Genomic DNA, 24,192 nt, shown 5'->3' on the forward strand with positions numbered 1-24,192 from the left:
ACAATGAAACAGATTTTGAAAAGGAGAGAGGGCTCGGACACAGTGGCTCTACATCCAAATGTCAACACTCATACTAGCATTACTTCTCCCCAGAGCATCATGGGAGGACAGGGTTACTTGACGGGTCACTGTTGATCTTGACTCCCCCCGAGTGGTAAAGCTGAACCTCTGGGACTCAGTATCAGCCCCCCTACTTCTGTCTGTCTACTCCCCCCTCTCCTTATCCTCATCCACATCAATGGACAGCTTTAGCCCAGAGCCTGTACACAGCAGAGCCTCTGGCAGCCTGCCAGAGAGTACTGCCAGAGCTAGAGTGAGCAGGGAGAAGGGAGAGAGAGAGGGGAGGCGGGTGAGAGAGTGAGTTGGGACAGGAGAGAGGAGAGTTGGGGAGGAGAGAAAGAAGGGGAGGGCGATGGAGAGAGAGTGGATATTTAGAGAAACATGGGAAGAGAGATCATCTGGAACAAACTTTTCACTGTGGTTGGGTTTATCTTTGGATGCGAGGACTTAGTGCGTTATGTCGACTTTGATGTGCGATAGGGTCTCGGAGTGCTGAAGCTGTGGTCTAACAATCCACAACTAAGTTGATTAGTCTACTTTTTAAGCAAAACAGAGGTGCATGTCTTTGTAGGAGTTGTACTAGCTAAGAGGAGAAATAGCTATTTTGGTTGTTTTCATTCTTGTCAAATGATCACTTTGCTGTCTTTACTTTGTGGAGGAAGATGGGAAGGTAGGTCATATCAGCAGCAATCATTCTAAAGTTAGCAGCAGTCTCTCTCTCCAGCCTTCTGGACTGTGGAGCGGGCTCCTCACACACACACCTGTTGGTCAGGATCCCCAGTCAGGGTGAGTGCAGCAGCAACAACAGCCATAGGTGTCTGCGCAGTCGTAGCCTAAGAGGAGATCTGTGGATCTGTGCAGCTGTTCTGGATAGAAGCCTCTGTTTGTGGATGTTACTGTAGAGGCTTGACCAGACCTGCCTCTCTGTCCTGGGTAGAGTGTGGAAATGTCATCCATGTACCCCCGCACCAAGGAGCTGTCCAGGACTAGGAAGGCTCTGTCCGACTCACCACCCTCTTCACCCTCTCCTACCGCCAAGAACTTCAGAGTAAGACCCCAACCTTTTTCTCTGTCGGATCCTCAGAGTAGTCACTGTTTCCCCTTTAAACTTATTTGAACTTTAGAAACAAGCGCTTTCTGTTCGTATGAATTCCTAAGAATTTGCATCTGTCTCAGAGTATCACTGATAGTCCGTAATCAACTGTGTGTGGGGTGTGTGACATCTAAATCGACTTGTAGCTATCAAAGGCTCTTACATGCTGATCATGTTGTGGCCGGTTTACTCCCAGCTCCTACTGGAATTGTCACCTCTGTAGTGTGCTAATCCAATATCACTTTTCATTCAACCTAAACAAAACACCTTACAGTACATGGGTGTTAGTACCTGATATATCATCCATACTCATTTGATCTGTTACTCATAGAGAGAAAAAAGGCTTCTCTGTAGATTATATGTATTTAGATGTGTGCTCTGGAGGCTCCTTAACACATGATTGGACGTGTCACTGTTCCAACCACTTGAGCGTTTCACAACCCTTGAAAGAGAGAAAGGGAAGGAGGGAGTATCTGCTGTGAAGTGCTGTGCGCATGGCCGCTCATTCTGGAAAATGCTTTTGGATTGAAACATTCCATCTGCGATTTCCTGTTGTTGTTTTTCAGAATGTCTTATTCTCATGTCTTATTAATTGATATGATTGCCATTTATTGATGTTTTATTTATTTCATGGTCTTGCCTTTCCTTTAGTAGCACAATATGCTCATTTAAATAATTTTAACAAACAAGAAGATATGGGTTTTCAGATGGAAGTAATGGGATTCCATCTGTTTAGAGAGGCACAGAAACAGGTGCTTAATGATCATGACCCCCCACTAACGCAGTACTGACAGTACCATATCATGACCCCCCACTACCGCAGTACTGACAGTACCGTATCATGACCCCCCACTACCGCAGTACTGACAGTACCGTATCATGACCCCCCACTACCGCAGTACTGACAGTACCGTATCATGACCCCCCACTACCGCAGTACTGACAGTACCGTATCATGACCCCCCACTACCGCAGTACTGACAGTACCGTATCATGACCCCCCACTACCGCAGTACTGACAGTACCGTATCATGACCCCCCACTACCGCAGTACTGACAGTACCGTATCATGACCCCCCACTACCGCAGTACTGACAGTACCGTATCATGACCCTCCCACTACCACAGTACTGACAGTACCGTATCATGACCCCCCACTACCGCAGTACTGACAGTACCGTGTCATGACCCCCCACTACCGTAGTACTGACAGTACCGTATCATGACCCCCCACTACCGCAGTACTGACAGTACCGTATCATGACTCCCCACTACCACAGTACTGACAGTACCGTATCATGACCCCCCACTACCGTAGTACTGACAGTACCGTATCATGACCCCCCACTACCACAGTACTGACAGTACCGTATCATGACCCCCCACTACTGCAGTACTGACAGTATCACGGTCATCCAATGCTTTCAGTAGAAATCCAAAGAATACAGTCACGGTTTTGTCCATCATTTTCTTTTCATTAACTGTACTTTTCTATTATTCCCATATATATCCACAGTGAGCTCATGCATGAAATGTCCGTCATGTCAGCACACTAACAAGCCCATATAGGCAAACTTTTCCAGGTAGAAAAATGTAAGCGAGAGATAAAAAACTCCAGAAGGGCACGTTGCTGTTGGTGTGATATTAGAACTCTCCTCATTTTTTATGATGAAAACCTGGTGCATTTCTTTCTGCGAAAGGAGATGTTGTGTTGTGTTGAAGCACAGCTGCAGACAATAAGCAACAGGCCTTGACTGTAAACAAGCAAACACATCTGCCTCCTCAGAGGCAATTCTTCATGTCACACTTCGGACAAGACAAGAGATTTGGCCAGAAGTCCTGCCGCCTCTCAGTACTTGGACGAGGAAAACTCTTCCAAGTGAAAATAATAATAATAACCCAAAATGGAGAGGTACTTTAGTTGTTTACTCTTATCAGTAACTCCTAAATTATATCCAGAAACGGCTGGAGAGAATGAATAAAGACGTGGAAGGGGGAGTGAAAAAAGGGAGAGATCTGCAGTGAATATCTGGGGAAGCAACATTAGCTTTTATGGTTGTGTGTACAGTGCAGTAGCCTATGGTCATTCCGGTGGGGTGAAACTAACTCAGGTTTTCCAGTGGGGTGAATAGGCAGTAGTCCAGGCAGGCAGCCTATGGGATGAGGGGGTGAGAGAGAAGAGAGAGGAGGGCTGTCCATTAAAGGGGTCCTTCAAGAAATGAAAAACTTTGCAGAGCAATAAGATCAAGCACAGCCTCACTGTTGTCATGACTTGCCCTCATGAGCTGAGGATCAAAGATGCCGGCTCGGCAAAGGTTTGAACACCCCCTCTCCTGGGGGCCAGTTTTATGACCGGTCGTAAATACCGGGCAGACTTTCTCTTCCGTGCCATGAAGTATTGGGAGAAAGGACCCCTTTGTTAACACAGAGATTCTTCCAGCCAAAACTCCAACAACCAAAAGTGGATAATTAAACAATATTTCTACCACAAAGAATGTGGGAAACTTAAAGAACAATCATGTCAAATTTGTTACTATGTTGTGATGTCATTAAAGACAGTGGAACAACATAACTGGATCTCTGGGGGTGTACACTTCCCAGTTATGAGGTTTGCATCTAATTGTTGTATAAAACGAATGATTAAGTATAATAATACTTTTGTGAAGATAACATTGTGATTTTAGCATTCTAGATGAGATGATTGTTTTCCATATTGATTTGTTCTCAGTCAGTGGCCACGCCCAGATGAGCAAAAACATGATGAAACGCCCCCTTTTCTACTCAAGTATAAAACCCCTCCTGATGAAATTCACCTCAGACCAAGCAGATTACGGTATAAGCCGGATGTTGCAAATGGTTGAATTTCTACCAGACCAGGAAGCGTGAAGCTGAAGCTACACGGCTTAAAATCAAATCAAATCAAATCACATTTTATTTGCCACATGCGCCGAAAACAACAGGTGTAGACATTACCGTGAAATGCTTACTTACAGCCCTTAACCAACAATGCATTTATTTCTTAATAAAAAAGTAAAATAAAACAACAACAACAAAAAAGTGTTGAGAAAAAAAGAGCAGACGTCAAATAAAATAACAGTAGGGAGGCTATATACAGGGGGGTACCGGTGCAGAGTCAATGTGCGGGGGCACCGGCTAGTTGAGGTAGTTGAGGTAATATGTACATGTGGGTAGAGTTAAAGTGACTATGCATAAATAATTAACAGAGTAGCAGCAGCGTAAAAAGATGGGGTGGGGGTGCAAATAGTCCGGGTAGCCATGATTAGCTGTTCAGGAGTCTTATGGCTTGGGGGTAGAAGCTGTTGAGAAGCCTTTTGGACCTAGACTTGGCGCTCCGGTACCGCTTGCCGTGCGGTAGCAGAGAGAACAGTCTATGACTAGGGTGGCTGGAGTCTTTGACAATTTTGAGGGCCTTCCTCTGACACCACCTGGTATAGAGGTCCTGGATGGCAGGAAGCTTGGCCCAATGATGTACTGGGCTGTACGCACTACCCTCTGTAGTGCCTTGCGGTCGGAGGCCGAGCAGTTGCCATACCAGGCGGTGATGCAACCAGTCAGGATTTACATTTTACATTTTAGTCATTTAGCAGACACTCTTATCCAGAGTGACTTACAGTTAGTGAGTGCATACATTTTCATACTGGCCTAGGATGCTCTCGATGGTGCAGCTGTAGAACTTTTTGAGGATCTGAGGACCCGTGCCAAATCTTTTCAGTCTCCTGAGGGGGAATAGGCTTTGTCGTGCCCTCTTCACGACTGTCTTGGTGTGTTTGGACCATGATAGTTAGTTGGTGATGTGGACACCAAGGAACTTGAAGCTCTCAACCTGTTCCACTACAGCCCCGTCGATGAGAATGGGGGCGTGCTCAGTCCTCTTTTTTTTCCTGTAGTCCACAATCATCTCCTTTGTCTTGGTCACGTTGAGGGAGAGGTTGTTATCCTGGCACCACACGGCCAGGTCTCTGACCTCCTCCCTATAGGCTGTCTCATCGTTGTCGGTGATCAGGCCTACCACTGTTGTGTCGTCGGCAAACTTAATGATGGTGTTGGATTCGTGCCTGTCCATGCAGTCATGGGTGAACAGGGAGTACAGGAGGGGACTGAGCACGCACCCCTGAGGGGCCCCCGTGTTGAGGATCAGCGTGGCAGATGTGTTGTTACCTACCCTTACCACCTGGGGTGGCCCGTCAGGAAGTCCAGGATCCAGTTGCAGAGGGAGGTGTTTAGTCCCAGGATCCTTAGCTTAGTGATGAGCTTTGAGGGCACTATGGTGTTGAACGCTGAGCTGTAGTCAATGAATAGCATTCTGACGTAGGTGTTCCTCTTGTCCAGGTGGGAAAGGGCAGTGTGGAGTGCAATAGAGATTGCATCATCTGTGGATCTGTTGGGGCGGTATGCAAATTGGAGTGGGTCTAGGGTTTCTGGGATAATGGTGTTGATGTGAGCCATGACCAGCCTTTCAAAGCACTTCATGGCTACAGACGTGAGTGCTACGGGTCGGTAGTCATTTAGGCAGGTTATCTTAGTGTCCTTGGGCACGGGGACTATGGTGGTCTGCTTGAAACATGTTGGTATTACAGACTCAGTCAGGGACATGTTGAAAATGTCGGTGAAGACACTTGCCAGTTGGTCAGTACATGCTCGGAGTACACGTCCTGGTAATCCGTCTGGCCCTGCGGCCTTGTGAATGTTGACCTGCTTAAAAGTCTTACTCACATCGGCTACGGAGAGCGTGATCACATAGTCATCCGGAATAATGGTTGACACTCTACAGACCAGCCGACATGCAGCGCGAGCTGAATATGGCAAACTGGTGAAACTCAGAAACTTTCAACCTCTACATGAGGTGAAGAAGAAGACAATGCACTAGAACTTAGCTGGCATGTATGTCGTCTAGAGAACTTTCACTAAAGACACGAGTTGGGAAGGACAATCCCTCTCAGACAACTGTTGGTACATCTGAAGTATCTATCCTAACAGATCAACTCTACGAACTACAGGGTACGCTGAAGTATCCATTCTAATCACCACTACGACCAGAAACTCTACCAATGACATTGGGATCTCTGGTGGGCAAACCAGAGTCCTACATCATCAACTCAACTATCGAGGACAGCTACACGTAAATACATGTTGCATTTCTAATCCGAATTAGCGGGTCCAAAGCATTTGTATTTCCGTGAGCGTAGTTTACAAATGTCCAATAGGTGAATTCCTTTGTCTCTTCCTTTCCTCCCTCTCTCTGAATCAGCCAACCCTCCTTCTACCCAAGCATTCATGCTATTCTTAGTCCAGTCCACTAGGGACCTGTTTTCATTGTATTACGTTAGTAATCAATAACCTGTGTGTGTGTGTGTGTGTTATTATTTAGTTAGTTAGTAAATAAGTAATTAAGACAAATTGTGTATTGCTGATTCATCAATAAGGTTAGGGTTCTTGCAGGTTCAAGGAATATGCGATGTTCAGAATGAGACTAATAAGAGGTAATTATTTAATAAGTGACTGTTATCGATATATAACATATATCTTCTAAGAGTTTAATTCGGGAGATGGTAACTCGTTAAACAACTTCTTCCGTGGTGACCCAAATTCCTAATGAGTTAATTGTTACAAGATTAATTTAATTGAGTGACAATTAAACATAGTTAGTTGATTCGATAAATAACAGTCACCACATTAAAGTAAGTCACGTCACGACACTGTGATAGGCTTTGCATCAGAGCTGTGACACAGTCGGGAGCTGATTAAAAAGCATAGATAGTGTGTTGGAGGGAGTGATGGTGATGGTTTTACTGGCTGCATAGAAGGGAGTGCTGTTAACTGGGGAGTGTACTAAGGATCCCAGTCAACCCCCAGCGCATGTACTGTACAGCAGCAGACTCCCAGCTTGCTGTGTTGGTTGGTCGTGACGAGTCGTAAACCAATCGGCTGTGTGTTTACACAGAGCCCATAGTGCAGTTCAGGCACGCACCCGTTCAGCACAGCCAGTTCCATTAATCCAAGGCTGTGCTGTTATTTCTACCCTCATGGAATGTCTCCCCAGTCATTTGCTAGGCCTTATGGAGCCTCAAATGCAGATTCTGGTGCTTTTTATATAAATAGAGAGATATAACTTTGACCAGGCGCAGTGCCAGCAGGTGCCCATCATATCTTTATCTGCTGCCCTTTAAGGATTGCCTCCTGGTTAGTCAGAAGACAGAGTAGGTTTCTGTAAGTTTACAATGTTTCACGATGCATACACATTGTAAATTAATTAGAAATAAATGTACTTGGCAAGAGTGAAACAAAACATTTAGGAAATTCCTCTCTGTAATTCATTAAATCCTGCTCTGTGAAATAGATCCCACTTGTCTGACGTCCGAGCCTGGCCTGGCTCACTGTAAGGCTAATGGAGCTAAAATGGAAGGAGATTTAGAAATGTCACAATGGATGTTTCTGCATGACCTATATCTGTGGTTTCCAAACTATGGTACATGTTCGGGTACCCCAGCTATCTCCAAGCCAGCTCCAGGACTACTGCATTTTGTGTCTTGCTGTGTTTTAAGTGATTATCAAGAATCTTTATAGAGACTTGCTGGCCCGGTCGTGGTCATTCTGCAGCCGTATACCCCGCAAAACTAGAATAGTCCTGTCATGTCCGCTCCTGCTCCGGCGCTCGACGTCACCGGTCTACTAACCACCGGTCCTTGCAACCCATCTTTACGCACACCTGGCAACCATCACTACGCATATAGAAGCAAACCGGGTGGGCATCATGAAAATGATCGGAGAGGTTGAGGGTAGAGGAAGTTCAGGAGTAAAAACAAACAAAATATAATTATTGTAAAATTGACTTTGTCCATAAAATGTATATAGTATGTACAAGCTGGAAGTAGAGGCCTAAGCATTGTTGTTCACTAGTGTACTCCAATTAGGGAAGGGGTGGTGGGTTTGGAAAGTAATAAAAGGAAATATACAGTTGAAGTCGGAAGTTTACATAAACCTTAGCCAAATACATTTAAACTCAGTTTTCACAATTCCTGACATTTAATCCTAGTAAAAATTCCCTGTCTTAGGTCAGTTAGGATCACCACTTTATTTTAAGAATGTGAAATGTCAGAATAATAGTAGAGAGAATGATTTATTTCAGCTTTTGTTTCTTTCATCACATTCCCAGTGGGTCAGAAGTTTACATACACTCAATTAGTATTTGGTAGCATTGCCTTTAAATTGTTTAACTTGGGTCAAACGTTTCGGGTAGCCTTCCACAAGCTTCCCACAATAAGTTGGGTAAATTTTGGCCCATTCCTCCTGACAGAGCTGGTGTAACTGAGTCAGGTTTGTGGGCCTCCTTGCTCGCACATGCTTTTTCAGTTCTGCCCACACATTTTCTATAGGATTGAGGTCAGGGCTTTGTGATGGCCACTCCAATACCTTGACTTTGCTGTCCTTAAGCCATTTTGCCACAACTTTGGAAGTAAGCTTGGGGTCATTGTCCATTTGGAAGACCCGTTTGCGACCGAGCTTTAACTTCCTGACTGATGTCTTGAGATGTTGCTTCAATATATCCACATAATTTTCCTTCCTCATGATGCAATCTATTTTGTGAAGTGCACCAGTCCCTCCTGCAGCAAAGCACCCCCACAGCATGATGCTGCCACCCCGGTGCTTCACGGTTGGGTTCTTCGGCTTGCAAGCAACCCCCCTTTTCCTCCAAACATAACGATGGTCATTATGGCCAAACAGTTCTATTTTTGTTTCATCAGACCAGAGGACATTTCTCCAAAAAGTACGATCTTTGTCCCCATGTGCAGTTGCAAATCGTAGTCTGGCTTTTTTATGGCGGTTTTGGAGCAGTGGCTTCTTCCTTGCTGAGTGGCCTTTCAGGTTATGTCGATATAGGACTCGTTTTACTGTGGATAAAGATGCTTTTGTACATGTTTCCTCCAGCATCTTCACAAGGTCCTTTGCTGTTGTTCTGGGATTGATTTTCACTTTTCGCACCAAAGTACGTTCATTTCTAGGAGACAGAACGCGTCTCCTTCCTGAGCGGTATGACGGCTGCGTGGTCCCATGGTGTTTATACTTGCGTACTATTGTTTGTACAGATGAATGTGGTACCTTCAGGTGTTTGGAGATTGCTCCCAAGGATGAACCAGACTTGTGGAGGTCTACAATGTTTTTTCTGAGGTCTTGGCTGATTTCTTTAGATTTTCCATGATGTCAAGCAAAGAGGCACTGAGTTTGAAGGTAGGCCTTGAAATACATCCACCTCCAATTGACTCAAATGATGTCAATTAGCCTATCAGAAGCTTCTAAAGCCATGACATCATTTTCTGGAATTTTCCAAGCTGTTTAAAGGCACAGTCAACTTAGTGTATGTAAACTTCTGACCCACTGGAATTGATATAGTGAATTATAAGTGAAATAATCTGTCTGTAGACAATTGTTGGAAAAATGACTTGTGTCATGCACAATGTAGATGTCCTAACCGACTTGCCAAAACTATAGTTTGTTAACAAGAAATTTGTGGAGTGGTTGAAAAATAGTTTTAATGACTAGTTTTAATAACTTCCGACTTCAACTGTATATGTATTTATATGTATGTATGTGTATACAGTGAGGGAAAAAAGTATTTAATCCCCTGCTGATTTTGTACGTTTGCCCACTGACAAAGACATGATCAGTCTATAATTTTAATGGTAGGTTTATTTGAACAGTGAGAGACAGAACAACAACAAAATAATCCAGAAAAACGCATGTCAAAAATGTTATAAATTGATTTGCATTTTAATGAGGGAAATAAGTATTTGACCACCTCTCAATCAGAAAGATTTCTGGCTCCCAGGTGTCTTTTATACAGGTAACGAGCTGAGATTAGGAGCACACTCTTAAAGGGAGTGCTCCTAATCTCAGTTTGTTACCTGTATAAAAGACACCTGTCCACAGAAGCAATCAATCAATCAGATTCCAAACTCTCCACCATGTCCAAGACCAAAGAGTTCTCCAAGGATGTCAGGGACAAGATTGTATACCTACACAAGGCAGGAATGGGCTACAAGACCATCGCCAAGCAGCTTGGTGAGAAGGTGACAACAGTTGGTGCGATTATTCGCAAATGGAAGAAACACAAAATAACTGTCAATCTCCCTCGGCCTGGGGCTCCATGCAAGATCTCACCTCGTGGAGTTGCAATGATCATGAGAACGGTGAGGAATCAGCCCAGAACTACACAGGAGGATCTTGTCAATGATCTCAAGGCAGCTGGGACCATAGTCACCAAGAAAACAATTGGTAACACACTACGCCGTGAAGGACTGAAATCCTGCAGCGCCCGCAAGGTCCCCCTGCTCAAGAAAGCACATATACAAGCCAGTCTGAAGTTTTCCAATGAACATCTGAAGATTCAGAGGAGAACTGGGTGAAAGTGTTGTGGTCAGATGAGACCAAAATCGAGCTCTTTGGCATCAACTCAACTCGCCGTGTTTGGAGGAGGAAGAATGCTGCCTATGACCCGAAGATCACCATCCCCACCGTCAAACATGGAGGTGGAAACATTATGCTTTGGGGGTGTTTTTCTGCTAAGGGGACAGGACAACTTCACCGCATCAAAGGGACGTTGGACGGCGCCATGTACCGTCAAATCTTGGGTGAGAACCTCCTTCCCTCAGCCAGGGCATTGAAAATGGATCGTGGATGGGTATTCCAGCATGACAATGAGCCAAAACACACGGCCAAGGCAACAAAGGAGTTGCTCAAGAAGAAGCACATTAAGGTCCTGGAGTGGCCTAGCCAGTCTCCAGACCTTAATCCCATAGAAAATCTGTGGAGGGAGCTGAAGATTCGAGTTGCCAAACGTCAGCCTCGAAACCTTAATGACTTGGAGAAGATCTGCAAAGAGGAGTGGGACAAAATCCCTCCTGAGATGTGTGCAAACCTGGTGGCCAACTACAAGAAACGTCTGACATCTGTGATTGCCAACAAGGGTTTTGCCACCAAGTACTAAGTAATGTTTTGCAGAGGGGTCAAATACTTATTTCCCTCATTAAAATGCAAATCCATTTTTAACATTTTTGACATGCGTTTTTCTGGATTTTTTTGTTGTTATTCTGTCTCTTACTGTTCAAATAAACCTACCATCAAATACTTTTTTCCCTCACTGTATGTGTATATATGTATATGTATATATATAAATATATATATTTGCGAGAAAAAAAAACATATGGAGGATTGAAAGTGATGCAGACAATTACGTTGATGGAAGTTACAATCTATCTGCAATATTAAAGCTGATCTACCCCCTAAAAAAAACACTAAAAAAACACATCATTACGCACACCTGTGTCTCATCATCAGTCACACCTGGACTTCATTACTCCCTTGATTACTTACCCTTTATATAGCACTCTTTTGTTATCAGTCATCAGGTAGTATTGTTTATGTTTCTATGTCAGACGCTTCTCTTGTTTTGTGTCGTTCCATGTTCGTTATTATTAAACTCACTAACTGCACCTTTTTCCTGACTCCCTGCGTCTACGATACAAGTCCCAGTAAGCAAAATGACGTTGAAAAGATGTCTAAAATACATATTTTCCAGACTTGAAAGATACAGTGGGGGAAAAAAGTATTTAGTCAGCCACCAATTGTGCAAGTTCTCCCACTTAAAAAGATGAGAGAGGCCTGTAATTTTCATCATAGGTACACGTCAACTATGACAGACAAAATGAGAAAAAAAAATCCTGAGAATCACATTGTAGGATTTTTAATGAATTTATTTGCAAATTATGGTGGAAAATAAGTATTTGGTCAATAACAAAAGTTTCTCAATACTTTGTTATATACCCTTTGTTGGCAATGACACAGGTCAAACGTTTTCTGTAAGTCTTCACAAGGTTTTCAAGACACTGTTGCTGGTATTTTGGCCCATTCCTCCATGCAGATCTCCTCTAGAGCAGTGATGTTTTGGGGCTGTCGCTGGGCAACACAGACTTTCAACTCCCTCCAAAGATTTTCTATGGGGTTGAGATCTGGAGACTGGCTAGGCCACTCCAGGACCTTGAAATTGCCCGGGCGGTGTGTTTGGGATCATTGTCATGCTGAAAGACCCAGCCACGTTTCATCTTCAATGCCCTTGCTGATGGAAGGAGGTTTTCACTCAAAATCTCACGATACATGGCCCCATTCATTCTTTCCTTTACACGGATCAGTCGTCCTGGTCCCTTTGCAGAAAAACAGCCCCAAAGCATGATGTTTCCACCCCCATGCTTCACAGTAGGTATGGTGTTCTTTGGATGCAACTCAGCATTCTTTGTCCTCCAAACACGACGAGTTGAGTTTTTACCAAAAAGTTCTATTTTGGTTTCATCTGACCATATGACATTCTCCCAATCCTCTTCTGGATCATCCAAATGCACTCTAGCAAACTTCAGACGGGCCTGGACATGTACTGGCTTAAGCAGGGGGACACGTCTGGCATTGCAGGATTTGAGTTCCTGGCGGCGTAGTGTGTTACTGATGGCAGGCTTTGTTACTTTGGTCCCAGCTCTCTGCAGGTCATTCACTAGGTCCCCCCGTGTGGTTCTGGGATTTTTGCTCACCGTTCTTGTGATCATTTTGACCCCACGGGGTGAGATCTTGCGTGGAGCCCCAGATCGAGGGAGATTATCAGTGGTCTTGTATGTCTTCCATTTCCTAATAATTGCTCCTACAGTTGATTTCTTCAAACCAAGCTGCTTACCTATTGCATATTCAGTCTTCCCAGCCTGGTGCAGGTCTACAATTTTGTTTCTGGTGTCCTTTGACAGCTCTTTGGTCTTGGCCATAGTGGAGTTTGGAGAGTGACTGTTTGAGGTTGTGGACAGGTGTCTTTTATACTGATAACAAGTTCAAACAGGTGCCATTAATACAGGTAACGAGTGGAGGACAGAGGAGCCTCTTAAAGAAGAAGTTACAGGTCTGTGAGAGCCAGAAATCTTGCTTGTTTGTAGGTGACCAAATACTTATTTTCCACCATAATTTGCAAATAAATTCATTAAAAATCCTACAATGTGATTTTCTGGATAATTTTTTATCAATTTGTCTGTCATAGTTGACATGTACCTATGATGAAAATTACAGGCCTCTCTCATCTTTTTAAGTGGGAGAACTTGCACAATTGTTGGCTGACTAAATACTTTTTTTCCCCACTGTAGGTTCATTTTAGTTTCTGAATGAAAGGTTAAAATACGTCTTTTCCGGACGTTGAAATCATATTCATTTTCGTTTCTGAATGAAAGTTGACAATATGTATTTTCTGGACGTTAAAAAATAGTATTTTCCGGACATTGAAAATACGTATTTTCCAGACGTTTAAATCAGGTAAATTTTGGGCTCTGAATTAAAGTTAAAAAGACGTCATTTATATACATCAATGTTTGGACCAAATCAAGGCCGGTCTAGACTGAACCAAATCTGAACCAAACATAGACGTCTATGTTTGGGACAAATCAAGGCTGGTCCGGACTGGACCAAAAATCAACGTCCATGGAAATCAAGGCCGGTCCGGGCCACAAAAAAAGCGGTCCAAAAGATGTCAACATCGGTCCATGCTTACTGGGGTGTGGTCTACAGTGTCGGCCCGCAATGGAACTTTATGAATGCCCATCCATCTGGTAGGCCTACCGTTTGTAAAACACCAAAAAAAGACGGTCCGTCAGGACAGGACCAAAGACGGCGTCTTTCTTTTTCGCTATGATCAGGTCGTCCATTTTACTTTGACCTGTTACTCAAAGTCCAAGTTCCTTTACTATTAGTTCAGTATAAATTAGCACTCAAGTACCCGTAAAATGTGTCCAGCAGGTACACAGTGAGCTGATAGGTCTCATAAATCTGGTAGGTCTTAGTCTCTAAATATGCCAGTTTGGAGACACATTTTAGCCTAAAGTGAGACTCAAGTGAGCTGCCTGTCAGTGAAACTGTGGATAGGTTGTCAAAGACATGAGACCATCCAGTGTTAGTGTTGTATGAACAGTTCATCAGAGCGGTCATCCTGCCTTCTCCATCCATGGCCCTTCTTCATCAGAGTTTATTGGGGTCTCTCTGTCCCTGGACGGAGACTAACACATGACCACATAAGGCCAGGCAGCTTTAGCAGTGCTGTCTAAACATTCACAGAGGAGGTCTCTCGTGGTGCGCCTAGAATTTACTTCCCCTCTAAAATCCATGTGGCTGTTAGTGTATGAGCCTCCTAATAAAGACCAGGCAGTTAGTTCTGCTTCTGCTCTTGGTTTGTCCTGCATAGACTCACAACAAAGCTTAGCTTTAAGAAACAGATGAAAAACATATTGTATCACAGCGCCTCTACTCTTTCTGAAGATCTAATTTAACTGTACAGTATATAAGAATATGTATATACACTCAGCGACCAGATTATTAGGTACTCCACCCAGTTCACGAAAATGGTTCCCTCCTACAGAGAGTGAGTCACGTGGCCATGGCTTGCTATATAAAGTAGGCTGGCCGGCATCGAGGCATTCAGTTAAATCAAATGTTATTTGTCACATGCTTTGTAAACAACAGGTGTAGACTAAGGATGAAATGCTTACTTACGGGCCCTTCCCAACAATGCAAATAATAATAACATGAGGAATAAATACACAATGAGTAACAATAACTTGGCTATATACACAGGGTACCAGAACCGAATCGAGGTGCAGGGGTACGAGGTAATTGAGTTAGATATGTACATATAGGTAGGGGTAAATTGACTAGGCAACAGCATAGATAATAAACAGTAACAGCAGCATATGTGATGAGTCAAAAGAGTTTGTTCCAAAAGCTTAAATGCAGATAGTTCGGGTAGCTATTGGTTAACTATTTAAGAAACGATTTAGCAGACTTATGGCTTGGGGGTAGAAGCTGTTCATGGTCCTGTTGGTTCCAGACTTGGTGCATCGGTACCGCTTGCCGTGCTGTAGCAGAGAGAACACTCTATGACTTGGGTGGCTGTAGTCTTTGTACATTTTTAGGGCCTTCCTCTGACACAGGGAGCTCGGCCCCAGTGATGTACTGGGCAGTACGCACTACCCTCTGTAGCGCCTTTGGGCCGGATTCCAAGCAGTTACCATACCAAGCGTTGATGCAGCCAGTCAAGATGCTCTCAATAGTACAGCTGTATAACTATTTGAGGATCTGAGGGCCCATGCCAAATCTTTTCAGCCTCCTGAGGGGGAAGAGGCGTGCCCTCTGCATGATTGTGTTGGTGTGTGTGGACCATGATAATTGCTTAGTGATGCGGGCACCGAGGAACTTGAAGCTCTTGACCCGCCCCAACACAGCCCTGTCGATGTGGATGGGGGCGTGCTTGGCCCTCCGTTTCCTGTAGTCCACGATCAGCTCCTTTGTCTTGCTGACTTTGAGGGAGAGGTTGTTGTCCTGGCACCACATTGCCAGGTCTCTGACCTCCTTCCTGTAGGCTGTCTCGTCGTCGGTGATCAGGCCTACCACTGTCGTGTCGTCGGCAAACTTAATGATGGTGTTGGAGTCGTGCGCTGCCATGCAGTCGTGGGTGAACAGGGAGTACAGGAGGGGACTAAGCACGCACCCCTGAGGGGCCCCTGTGTTGAGGGTCAGCGTGGCGGATGTGTTGTTGCCTACCCTCACCACTTGGGGCGGACTGTCAGGATGACCAGGAACCAGTTGCAGAGGGAGGTGTTTAATCCCAGGGTCCTTAGTTTAGTGATGAGCTTTGAGGGCACTATGGTGTTGAACGCTGAGCTGTAGTCAATGAACAGCATTCTCACTTAGGTTTTCCTTTTGTCCAGATGGGAAAGGGCAGTGTGGAGTGCAATAGTGATTGCATCATCTGTGGATCTGTTGGGGCAGTATGCATATTGGAGTGGGTTGAGGGTGTTTGGGATGATGGTGTTGATGTGAGCCATGACCAGACCTTTCAAAGCATTTCATGGCTATAGATATGAGTGCTACGGGGCGATAGTCATTTAGACAGGTTACCTTGGCTTTCTTGGGCACAGGGACTATGGTTGTCCTGTGGGCGAAAACAGCTTGTTGATGAGAGATCGAAGGAGAATGGCAAGAATCTTGCAAGCTAACAGGCGGACCACAAACTGACAATTAACGGTGCAATACAATAGTTGTGTGCAGAACGGCATCTCGGAACGCACAACTCGTCGGCCCTTGTCACGGATGGGCTATTGCAGCAGACGACGACACCGGATTTCAGCTCCTATCAGCTAAAAACAAGAAGAAGTGGCCTCCAATGGGCACGTGATCACCAACACCGGACAATTGAAGAGTGGAAAAACATTGCCTGGTCCGACGAATCCCGGTTCCTGTTGAGTCATGCTGATGACAGAGTCAGGATTTGGCGTAAGCAGCATGAGTCCATGGCCCCATCCTGCCTGGTGTCAACGGTACAGGCTGGTGGCGGTGGTGTAATGGTTTGGGGAATGTTTTCCTAGCACACGTTAGGTCCCTTGATACCAATTGAGCAATGTTTCCATGTCCCAAAGAATTCATGCTGTTCTGGAGGCAAAGGGGATCCTAACCAATACTAGATGGGTGTACCTAATAAACTGGCAACTGAGTGTACATGAATAGTGGGAAAATAGTGTTTTTGTTGTGTCTTGACAATATATTTATTTTATTTTTATTAAATATTATGTTATGTTGTTCTTGTCTATAACTGTTCTGTACTCTGTTATTTATTTTATGTGTTATGTGGACCCCAGGTAGAGTAGCTGCTGCATGTGCAATAGCTAATATAATACTTTTTCACAAGGTAGTTTTAGTTTTCTAAACTATTTTCCCCCTTCGATTTAGTGTAGCTCAACTTCTTCCAGTGTGAAGTAATTGGTAGCTTGGTAAACTATATTTTCAGAGTAGCTTCTCCAACACTGACAGACCAGTCTGTCATCCAGAGTGTTTCCAAACAGGATACGATCTAGTGGCCATGGAATAAACTGATCTGTTATTTTGTGTGTTTAAAGGGGTCCCTCTCCCAGGCAGGAGAACAGCTCCTAATCTCAAAGAATGCAAGAGAACATGAGATCTGAGCAGAGATCACAAGGAGATCACACACTATCTCTCTCTCTCTCTTTCACAATTTCACTTTTTATCGTGTCATGTCATAATGAGCACTGATCAAAGATCAGCCACCATGGGTCATGTATATAGACTCTTGGCAAGGAACTTCCCAGCACGTAACAGATTGTCAGAACATAGAGGGCTCTTTCCATGCTATCAGATAGGCCTAGTCATTATTGAGTGCAGCCAATCATATTTGGTGCCTGATTCACTAAGAATGGAGAGCACAGATGGAAACTGAAGATAAACATTTTGGAACTAACATAGTCTAGACTTTACACTTTATTTAAGTAAATGCCTCATATCTGTACACAATTTACTGAACTGAAAGGCAGTATACATCTCAGGCCAGGCCTTTGCAGCCATGCAGTCATCTAGTCAGGACCAGATCACGCCAAGCCATTATGTGTCCCAAATGGCACCTTACATAGGGCTCTGGTCAAAATTAGCACTCTATATAGGGAATAGGGTGCCATTTGAGACACAGTCAGTATGATATCAGCAGCATGATGTACCCTGAGGTCATCGCTTGGAGTTTCTCACCCAGTAAACTGGGGCCTTTCAGAGCATGATGTCATCTCTGCGCTGCAGGCATCTGCGTGGACAACACTCACTAAAAGATTAACAGGGCTTACAGGAGAAGGATTACCTACAGTACCAGTCAAAAGTTTGGACACACCTACTCATTCAAGGGTTTTTCTTTATTTTGACTATTTTCCACATTGTAGAATAATAGTGAAGACATCAAAACTATTAGATAACACATATGGAATCATGTAGTAACCAAAAAAGTGTTAAACAAATCAAAGTAGCCACCCTTTGCCTTGATGACAGCTTTGCACACTCTCGGCATTCTCTCAACCAGCTTCATGAGCTAGTCACCTGGAATGCATTTCAGTTAACAGGTGTGCCTTGTTAAAAGTTAATTTGTGGAATTTCTTTCCTTCTTAATGCGTTTGAGCCAATCAGTTGTGTTGTGACATGGTAGGGTTGGTATACAGAAGATAGCCCTATTTGGTAAAAGACCAAGTCCATATTATGGCAAGAACAGCTCAAATAAGCAAAGAGAAACGACAGTCCATCATTACTTTAAGACATGAAGGTCAGTCAATCCGGAAAATGTCAAGAACTTTGAAAGTTTCTTCAAGTGCAGTCGCAAAAACCATCAAGCGCTATGATAAAACTGGCTCTCATGAGGACTGCCACAGGAAAGGAATCCAAGATGGCGTAGCAGTGCGGTCGTGTACTATGTGTGTGTCCGTGTAAATAGCCTATTTTTGTATATATTTTTTATTTTTTTCGTACATATTTCCCTATCACACTTTTCATCCTTCTACTAAATATACTTTCCTGCAACCCGCCTCACTCAATGTGGAACGGATTCTATTATTGACTTACCTTTTATCTAGAATCTCCAGTTGAGACTAGCTAGCCAGCTAACTAGCTACTTGCTATTAGCCACCGTTAACGGGTTTTCACCCAGAACATCAGATTTTCTGCCGGAATAACTGAATCACTGGACATTAACACCGGATCGCAACTAGCTAGCCGCAACCGAATGGATGTTGCTGTTGGCTAATCAGCCTTGAGCTAGCCTCGAGTCAGGCCCATCTCCTGGCTATCTACCTCTCTGTAAACCGGACGGGACCTCCTAGAGTCGACACGGAGCCACGCCGATCCATCACGACTGGTCTGCCGATGTAATCGTCTGTGGTTTCAACAGGCTTCCCATTGCGACGACCACGAAGATCCATCTGCTAGCCCCGGCCCGCTAGCACACGCAAACAACAGCCGTGCTTCCTGCTAGCCAGTGCTGTAGCACCAATTCGAACTGCTCTCGGACTCACATATTGCTGTTCACTGGACCTTATGATCACTCAGCTGCACAGCTGATGCCTGCTGGACTGTTCCTTCACACGGTACCCTGTCCTGTTTATCTGTTTAGCCTCAGCCCAAACTTTCATCACCATTACCAGTTGTTGTCTTAGCTCTCTCGAATAACACCTGTGATTGCTTTATGCCTCTCTCCCATGTCAATATGCCTTGCCTATTGCTGTTCCAGTTAGTTCTTATTATACAATTTCACTGTAAAGCCCCAAGTCCCTCTCAAACTGCCTCAAATAGCTCCTTTGTTCCACCCCCCATACACGCGGAGACCGGCTCAATCGGTGCCTCCAGTGATGCTATCTCTTTCATTGTTACCCAACGCTTAGGTTTACCTCCACTGTACTCATATCCTTCCATATCCTTGTCTGTACATAATGCCCTGAATCTATTCTACAATGCCCGGAAATCTGCCCCTTTACTCTCTGTACCCAATGCACTAGAAGACCAGTTCTTAAAGCCTTTAGCCGTATCCTTATTCTAGTCCTCCTCTGTTTCTCTGGTGATGTAGAGGTTAACCCAGGCCCTGCAGCCCCCAGTATCACTCCTACTCCCCAGGAGCTATCATTTGTTGACTTCTGTAACCGTAAAAGCATTGGTTTTTTGCATGTTAATATCAGAAGCCTCCTCCCTAAGTTTGAGTTGTTCACTGCGTTAGCACACTCCGCTAACCCTGATGTTCTAGCAGTGTCTGAATCCTGGCTTAGGAAGGCCACCAAAAATTCAGAAATGTCCATCCCCAACTACAACATTTTCCGTCTAGATAGAACTGCCAAAGGGGGTGGAGTTGCAATCTACTGTAGAGATAGCCTGCAGAGCTCTATCATACTATCCAGGTCTGTGCCCAAACAGTTTGAGCTCCTACTTCTAAAAATCCACCTTTCCAGAAATAAGTCTCTCACTGTTGCCGCTTGCTACAGACCCCCCTCAGCCCCCAGCTGTGCCCTGGACACCATATGTGAATTGATTGCCCCCCATCTATCCTCAGAGTTCGTACTGCTTGGTGACCTAAACTGGGATATGCTTAACACCCCGGCCATCCTACAATCCAAACTAGATGCCCTCAATCTCACACAAATTATCAAGGAACCTACCAGGTAGAACCCTAAATCCGTAAACATGGGCACCCTTATAGATATCATCCTGACTAACTTACCCTCTAAATACACCTCCGCTGTCTACATCCAGGATCTCCGCGACCACCCCTCATCACTGTCAAACGCTCCCTAAAACACTTTAGCGAGCAGGCCTTCCTAATTGACCTGGCCCAGGTATACTGGATGGATATCGATCTCATTCTGTCAGTAGAAGATGCCTGGATGTTCTTTAAAAGTGCTTTCCTCTCAATCTTAAATAAGCATGCCCCATTTAAAAAATGCAGAACTAAGAACAGATATAGCCCCTGGTTCTCCTCAGACTTGACTGCCCTTGACCAGCACAAAAACATCCTGTGGCGTACTGCATTAGCATCGAATAGCCCCCGCGATATGCAACTTTTCAGGGAAGTTAGGAACCAATATACACAATCAGTTAGGAAAGCAAAGGCTAGCTTTTTCAAACAGAAATTTGCATCCTGTAGCACTAACTCCAAAAAGTTTTGGGACACTGTAAAGTCCATGGAGAATAAGAGCACCTCCTCCCAGCTGCCCACTGCACTGAGGCTAGGAAACACTATCACCACCGATAAGTCTACAATAATCGAGAATTTCAACAAGCATTTTGCTACGGCTGGCCATGCTTTCCACCTGGCTACCACTACCCTGGCCACCAGCTCTGCACCCTCCGCTGCAACTTGCCCATGCCCCCCCCCCCCCCCACTTCTCCTTCACACAAATTCAGACAGCTGATTCTGAAAGAGCAGCAAAATCTGGACCCCCACAAATCATCTAGGCTAGACAATCTGGACCCTTTCTTTCTAAAATTAGCCGCCGAAATTGTCGCAACCCCTATTACTAGCCTGTTCAACCTCTCTTTCGTAACGTCTGAGATCCCCAGAGATTGGAAAGCTGCTGCGGTCATCCCCCTCTTCAAAGGGGGTGACACTCTAGATCAAAACTGTTACAGACCTATATCCATCCTGCCCTGCCTTTCGAAAGTTTTTGAAAGCCAAGTTAACAAACAGATCACCGACCATTTCGAATCACACCGTACCTTCTCCGCTATGCAATCCGGTTTCCGAACTGGTCATGGGTGCACCTCAGCCACGCTCAAGGTCCTAAACGATATCATAACCACGATCGATAATAGACAGTACTGTGCAGCCGTCTTCATCGACCTGGCCAAGGCTTTATACTCTGTCAACCACCGCATTCTTATTGGCAGACTAAATAGCCTTGGTTTCTCAAATGACTGCCTCGCCTGGTTCACCAACTACTTCTCAGATAGAGTTCAATGTGTCAAATCGGAGGGCCTGTTGTCTGGACCTATGGCAGTCTCTATGGGGATGCCACAGGGTTCAATTCTTGGGCCGACTCTTTTCTCTGGTGAGGCAGTCATTTGAGAAACCAAGGCTATTTAGTCTGCCAATAAGAATGCGGTGGTTGACAGAGTATAAAGCCTTGGCCAGGTCGATGAAGACGGCTGCACAGTACTGTCTATTATCGATCAGTGATTCTCAGATCCACCTCTACGCAGACGACACCATTTTGTATACATCTGGCCCTTCATTGGACACTGTGTTAACAAACCTCCAAACGAGCTTCAATGCCATACAACACTCCTTCCGTAGCCTCCAACTGCTCTTAAACACAAGTAAAACTAAATGTATGCTCTTCAATTGAACGCTGCTGGCACCCGCCCACCCGACTAGAATCACTACTCTCGACGGGTCTGACCTAGAGTATGTGGACAACTACAAATACCTAGGTGTCTGGTTAGAATGTCAACTCTCCTTCCAGACTCACATTAAGCATCTCCAATCCAAAGTTAAATCCAGAATCGGCTTCATATTTCGCAACAAAGCCTCCTTCACTCATGCTGCCAAACATGCCCTCGTAAAACTGACTATCCTACCGATCCTTGACTTCGGCGATGTCATTTACAAAATAGCCTCCAACACTCTACTCAGCAAATTGGATGTAGTCTATCACAGTGCCATCCGTTTTGTCACCAAAGCCCCATATACTACCCATCACTGTGACCTGTACGCTCTTGTTGGCTGGTCCTCACTACATATTCGTTGCCAAACCCACTGGCTCCAGGCCATCTATAAATCACTGCTAGGCAAATCCCTGCCTTGTCTTAGCTCATTGGTCACCATAGCAACACACACCCGTAGTATGCGCTCCAGCAGGTATATCTCACTGGTCATCCCCAAAGCCAACACCTCCTTTGGCCGCCATTCCTTCCAGTTCTCTGCTGCCAATGACTGGAACGAACTGCAAAAATCTCTGAAGCTGGAGACTCTTATCTCCCTCACTAACTTTAAGCATCAGTTGTCAGAGCACCTTACCGGTCACTGCACCTGTACACAGCCCATCTGAAATTAGCCCACCCAACTACCTCACCCCATATTGTTATTTATTTTGCTCATCTGCACCCCAATATCTCTATTTGCACATCATCTCTTGCACATCTATCATTCCAGTGTTAATACTAATTGTAATTATTTTGTACTATGGCCTATTTATTGCCTTACCTCCATAACTTGACACATTTGCACACACTGTATATATATTTTCTATTTTCTGTTGTATTTTTGACTTTATGTTTTGTTTTACCCCATATGTAACTCTGTGTTGTTGTTTTTATCGCACTGCTTTGCTTTATCTTGGCCAGGTCGCAGTTGTAAATGAGAACTTGTTCTCAACTGGCTTACCTGGTTAAATAAAGGTGAAATATAAATATATATATACAAAAAAAAGAAACTGCACCTCAGATTGCAGCCCAAATAAATGCTTCACAGAGTTCAAGTAACAGACACATCTCAACATCAACTTTTCAGAGGAGACTGCGTGAATCAGGCCTTCATGGTCGAATTGCCGCAAGGAAACCACTACTAAAGGACACCAATAAGAAGAAGAGACTTGTTTGGGCCAAGAAACACAAGCAATGGACATTAGACCGTTGGAAATCTGTCCTTTGGTCTGATGAGTCCAAATTTGAGATTTTTGGTTCCAACCGCCGTGTCTTTGTGAGACGCAGAGTAGGTGAACGGATGATCTCTGCATGTGTGGTTCCCAACGTGAAGCATGGAGGAGGAGGTGTGATGGTGTGGGGGTGCTTTGCTGGTGACACTGTCTGTGATTTATTTAGAATTCAAGGCACACTTAATCCCATCTGGTTTGCGCTTAGTGGGACTATCATTTGTTTTTCAACAGGACAATGACCCAAAACACACCTCTAGGCTGTGTAAGGGCTATCTTACCAAGAAGGAGGGTGATTGAGTGCAGCATCAGATGACCTGGCTTCCACAATCACCCGACCTCAACCCAATTGAAATAGTTTGGGATGAGTTGGACCGCAGAGTGAAGGAAAAGCAGCCAACAAGTGCTCAGTATATGTGGGAACTCCTTCAAGACTGTTGGAAAAGCATTCTTCATGAAGCTGGTTGAGATGCAAAGGGTGGCTACTTTGAAGAATCTAAAATCTAAAATATATTTTTATATATATATTAATATATATATATAGATCTTTTTACCACTTTTTTGGTTACTACATGATTCCATATGTGTTCTTTTATAGTTTTGATGTCTTCACTATTATTCTACAATGTAGAAAATAGTAAAAAATAAAGACAAACCCTGAACTCTTTCAGAGCAGGAGAGAAGAGCATGCAGGGTCCCGGTGAATTACAGTGCATTCGGAAAGTATTCAGACCCTTGACTTTTTCCACATTTTGTTACGTTACAGCCTATTACAGACTACAAAGGGAAGCACAGCCGCAAGTTGCCCAGTGACACGAGCCTATCAGACAAGCTAAATTACTTCTATGCTTGCTTCGAGGCAAGTAACAATGAAACATGCATGAGAGCATCAGCTGTTCTGGATGACTGTGTGATCACGCTCTCCATAGCCGATGTGAGTAAGACCTTTAAACAGGTCAACATTCACAAGGCCGCAGGGCCAGACGGATT

At 44.4% G+C, this 24,192-nt stretch overlaps 1 protein-coding gene across 1 annotated transcript in view; it reads left to right on the plus strand.

Moving 5' to 3' along the window:
• Positions 1–463: 463 nt before the first annotated feature.
• LOC311147682 (protein phosphatase 1 regulatory subunit 12B-like) overlaps positions 464–24,192 on the plus strand; it is a 34,391-nt gene continuing 10,662 nt past the window's right edge. Inside the window, exon 1 of the mRNA XM_084184437.1 lies at positions 464–1,108. Within this exon, the coding sequence (XP_084040563.1) occupies positions 1,007–1,108 (102 nt within the window). The 5' untranslated portion in view covers positions 464–1,006. The remainder of the gene's footprint in view (positions 1,109–24,192) is intronic.

This window comes from Coregonus lavaretus (assembly GCF_964263955.1).
Source record: "Coregonus lavaretus genome assembly, chromosome: 20".
Classification (NCBI taxonomy): domain Eukaryota; kingdom Metazoa; phylum Chordata; class Actinopteri; order Salmoniformes; family Salmonidae; genus Coregonus; species Coregonus lavaretus.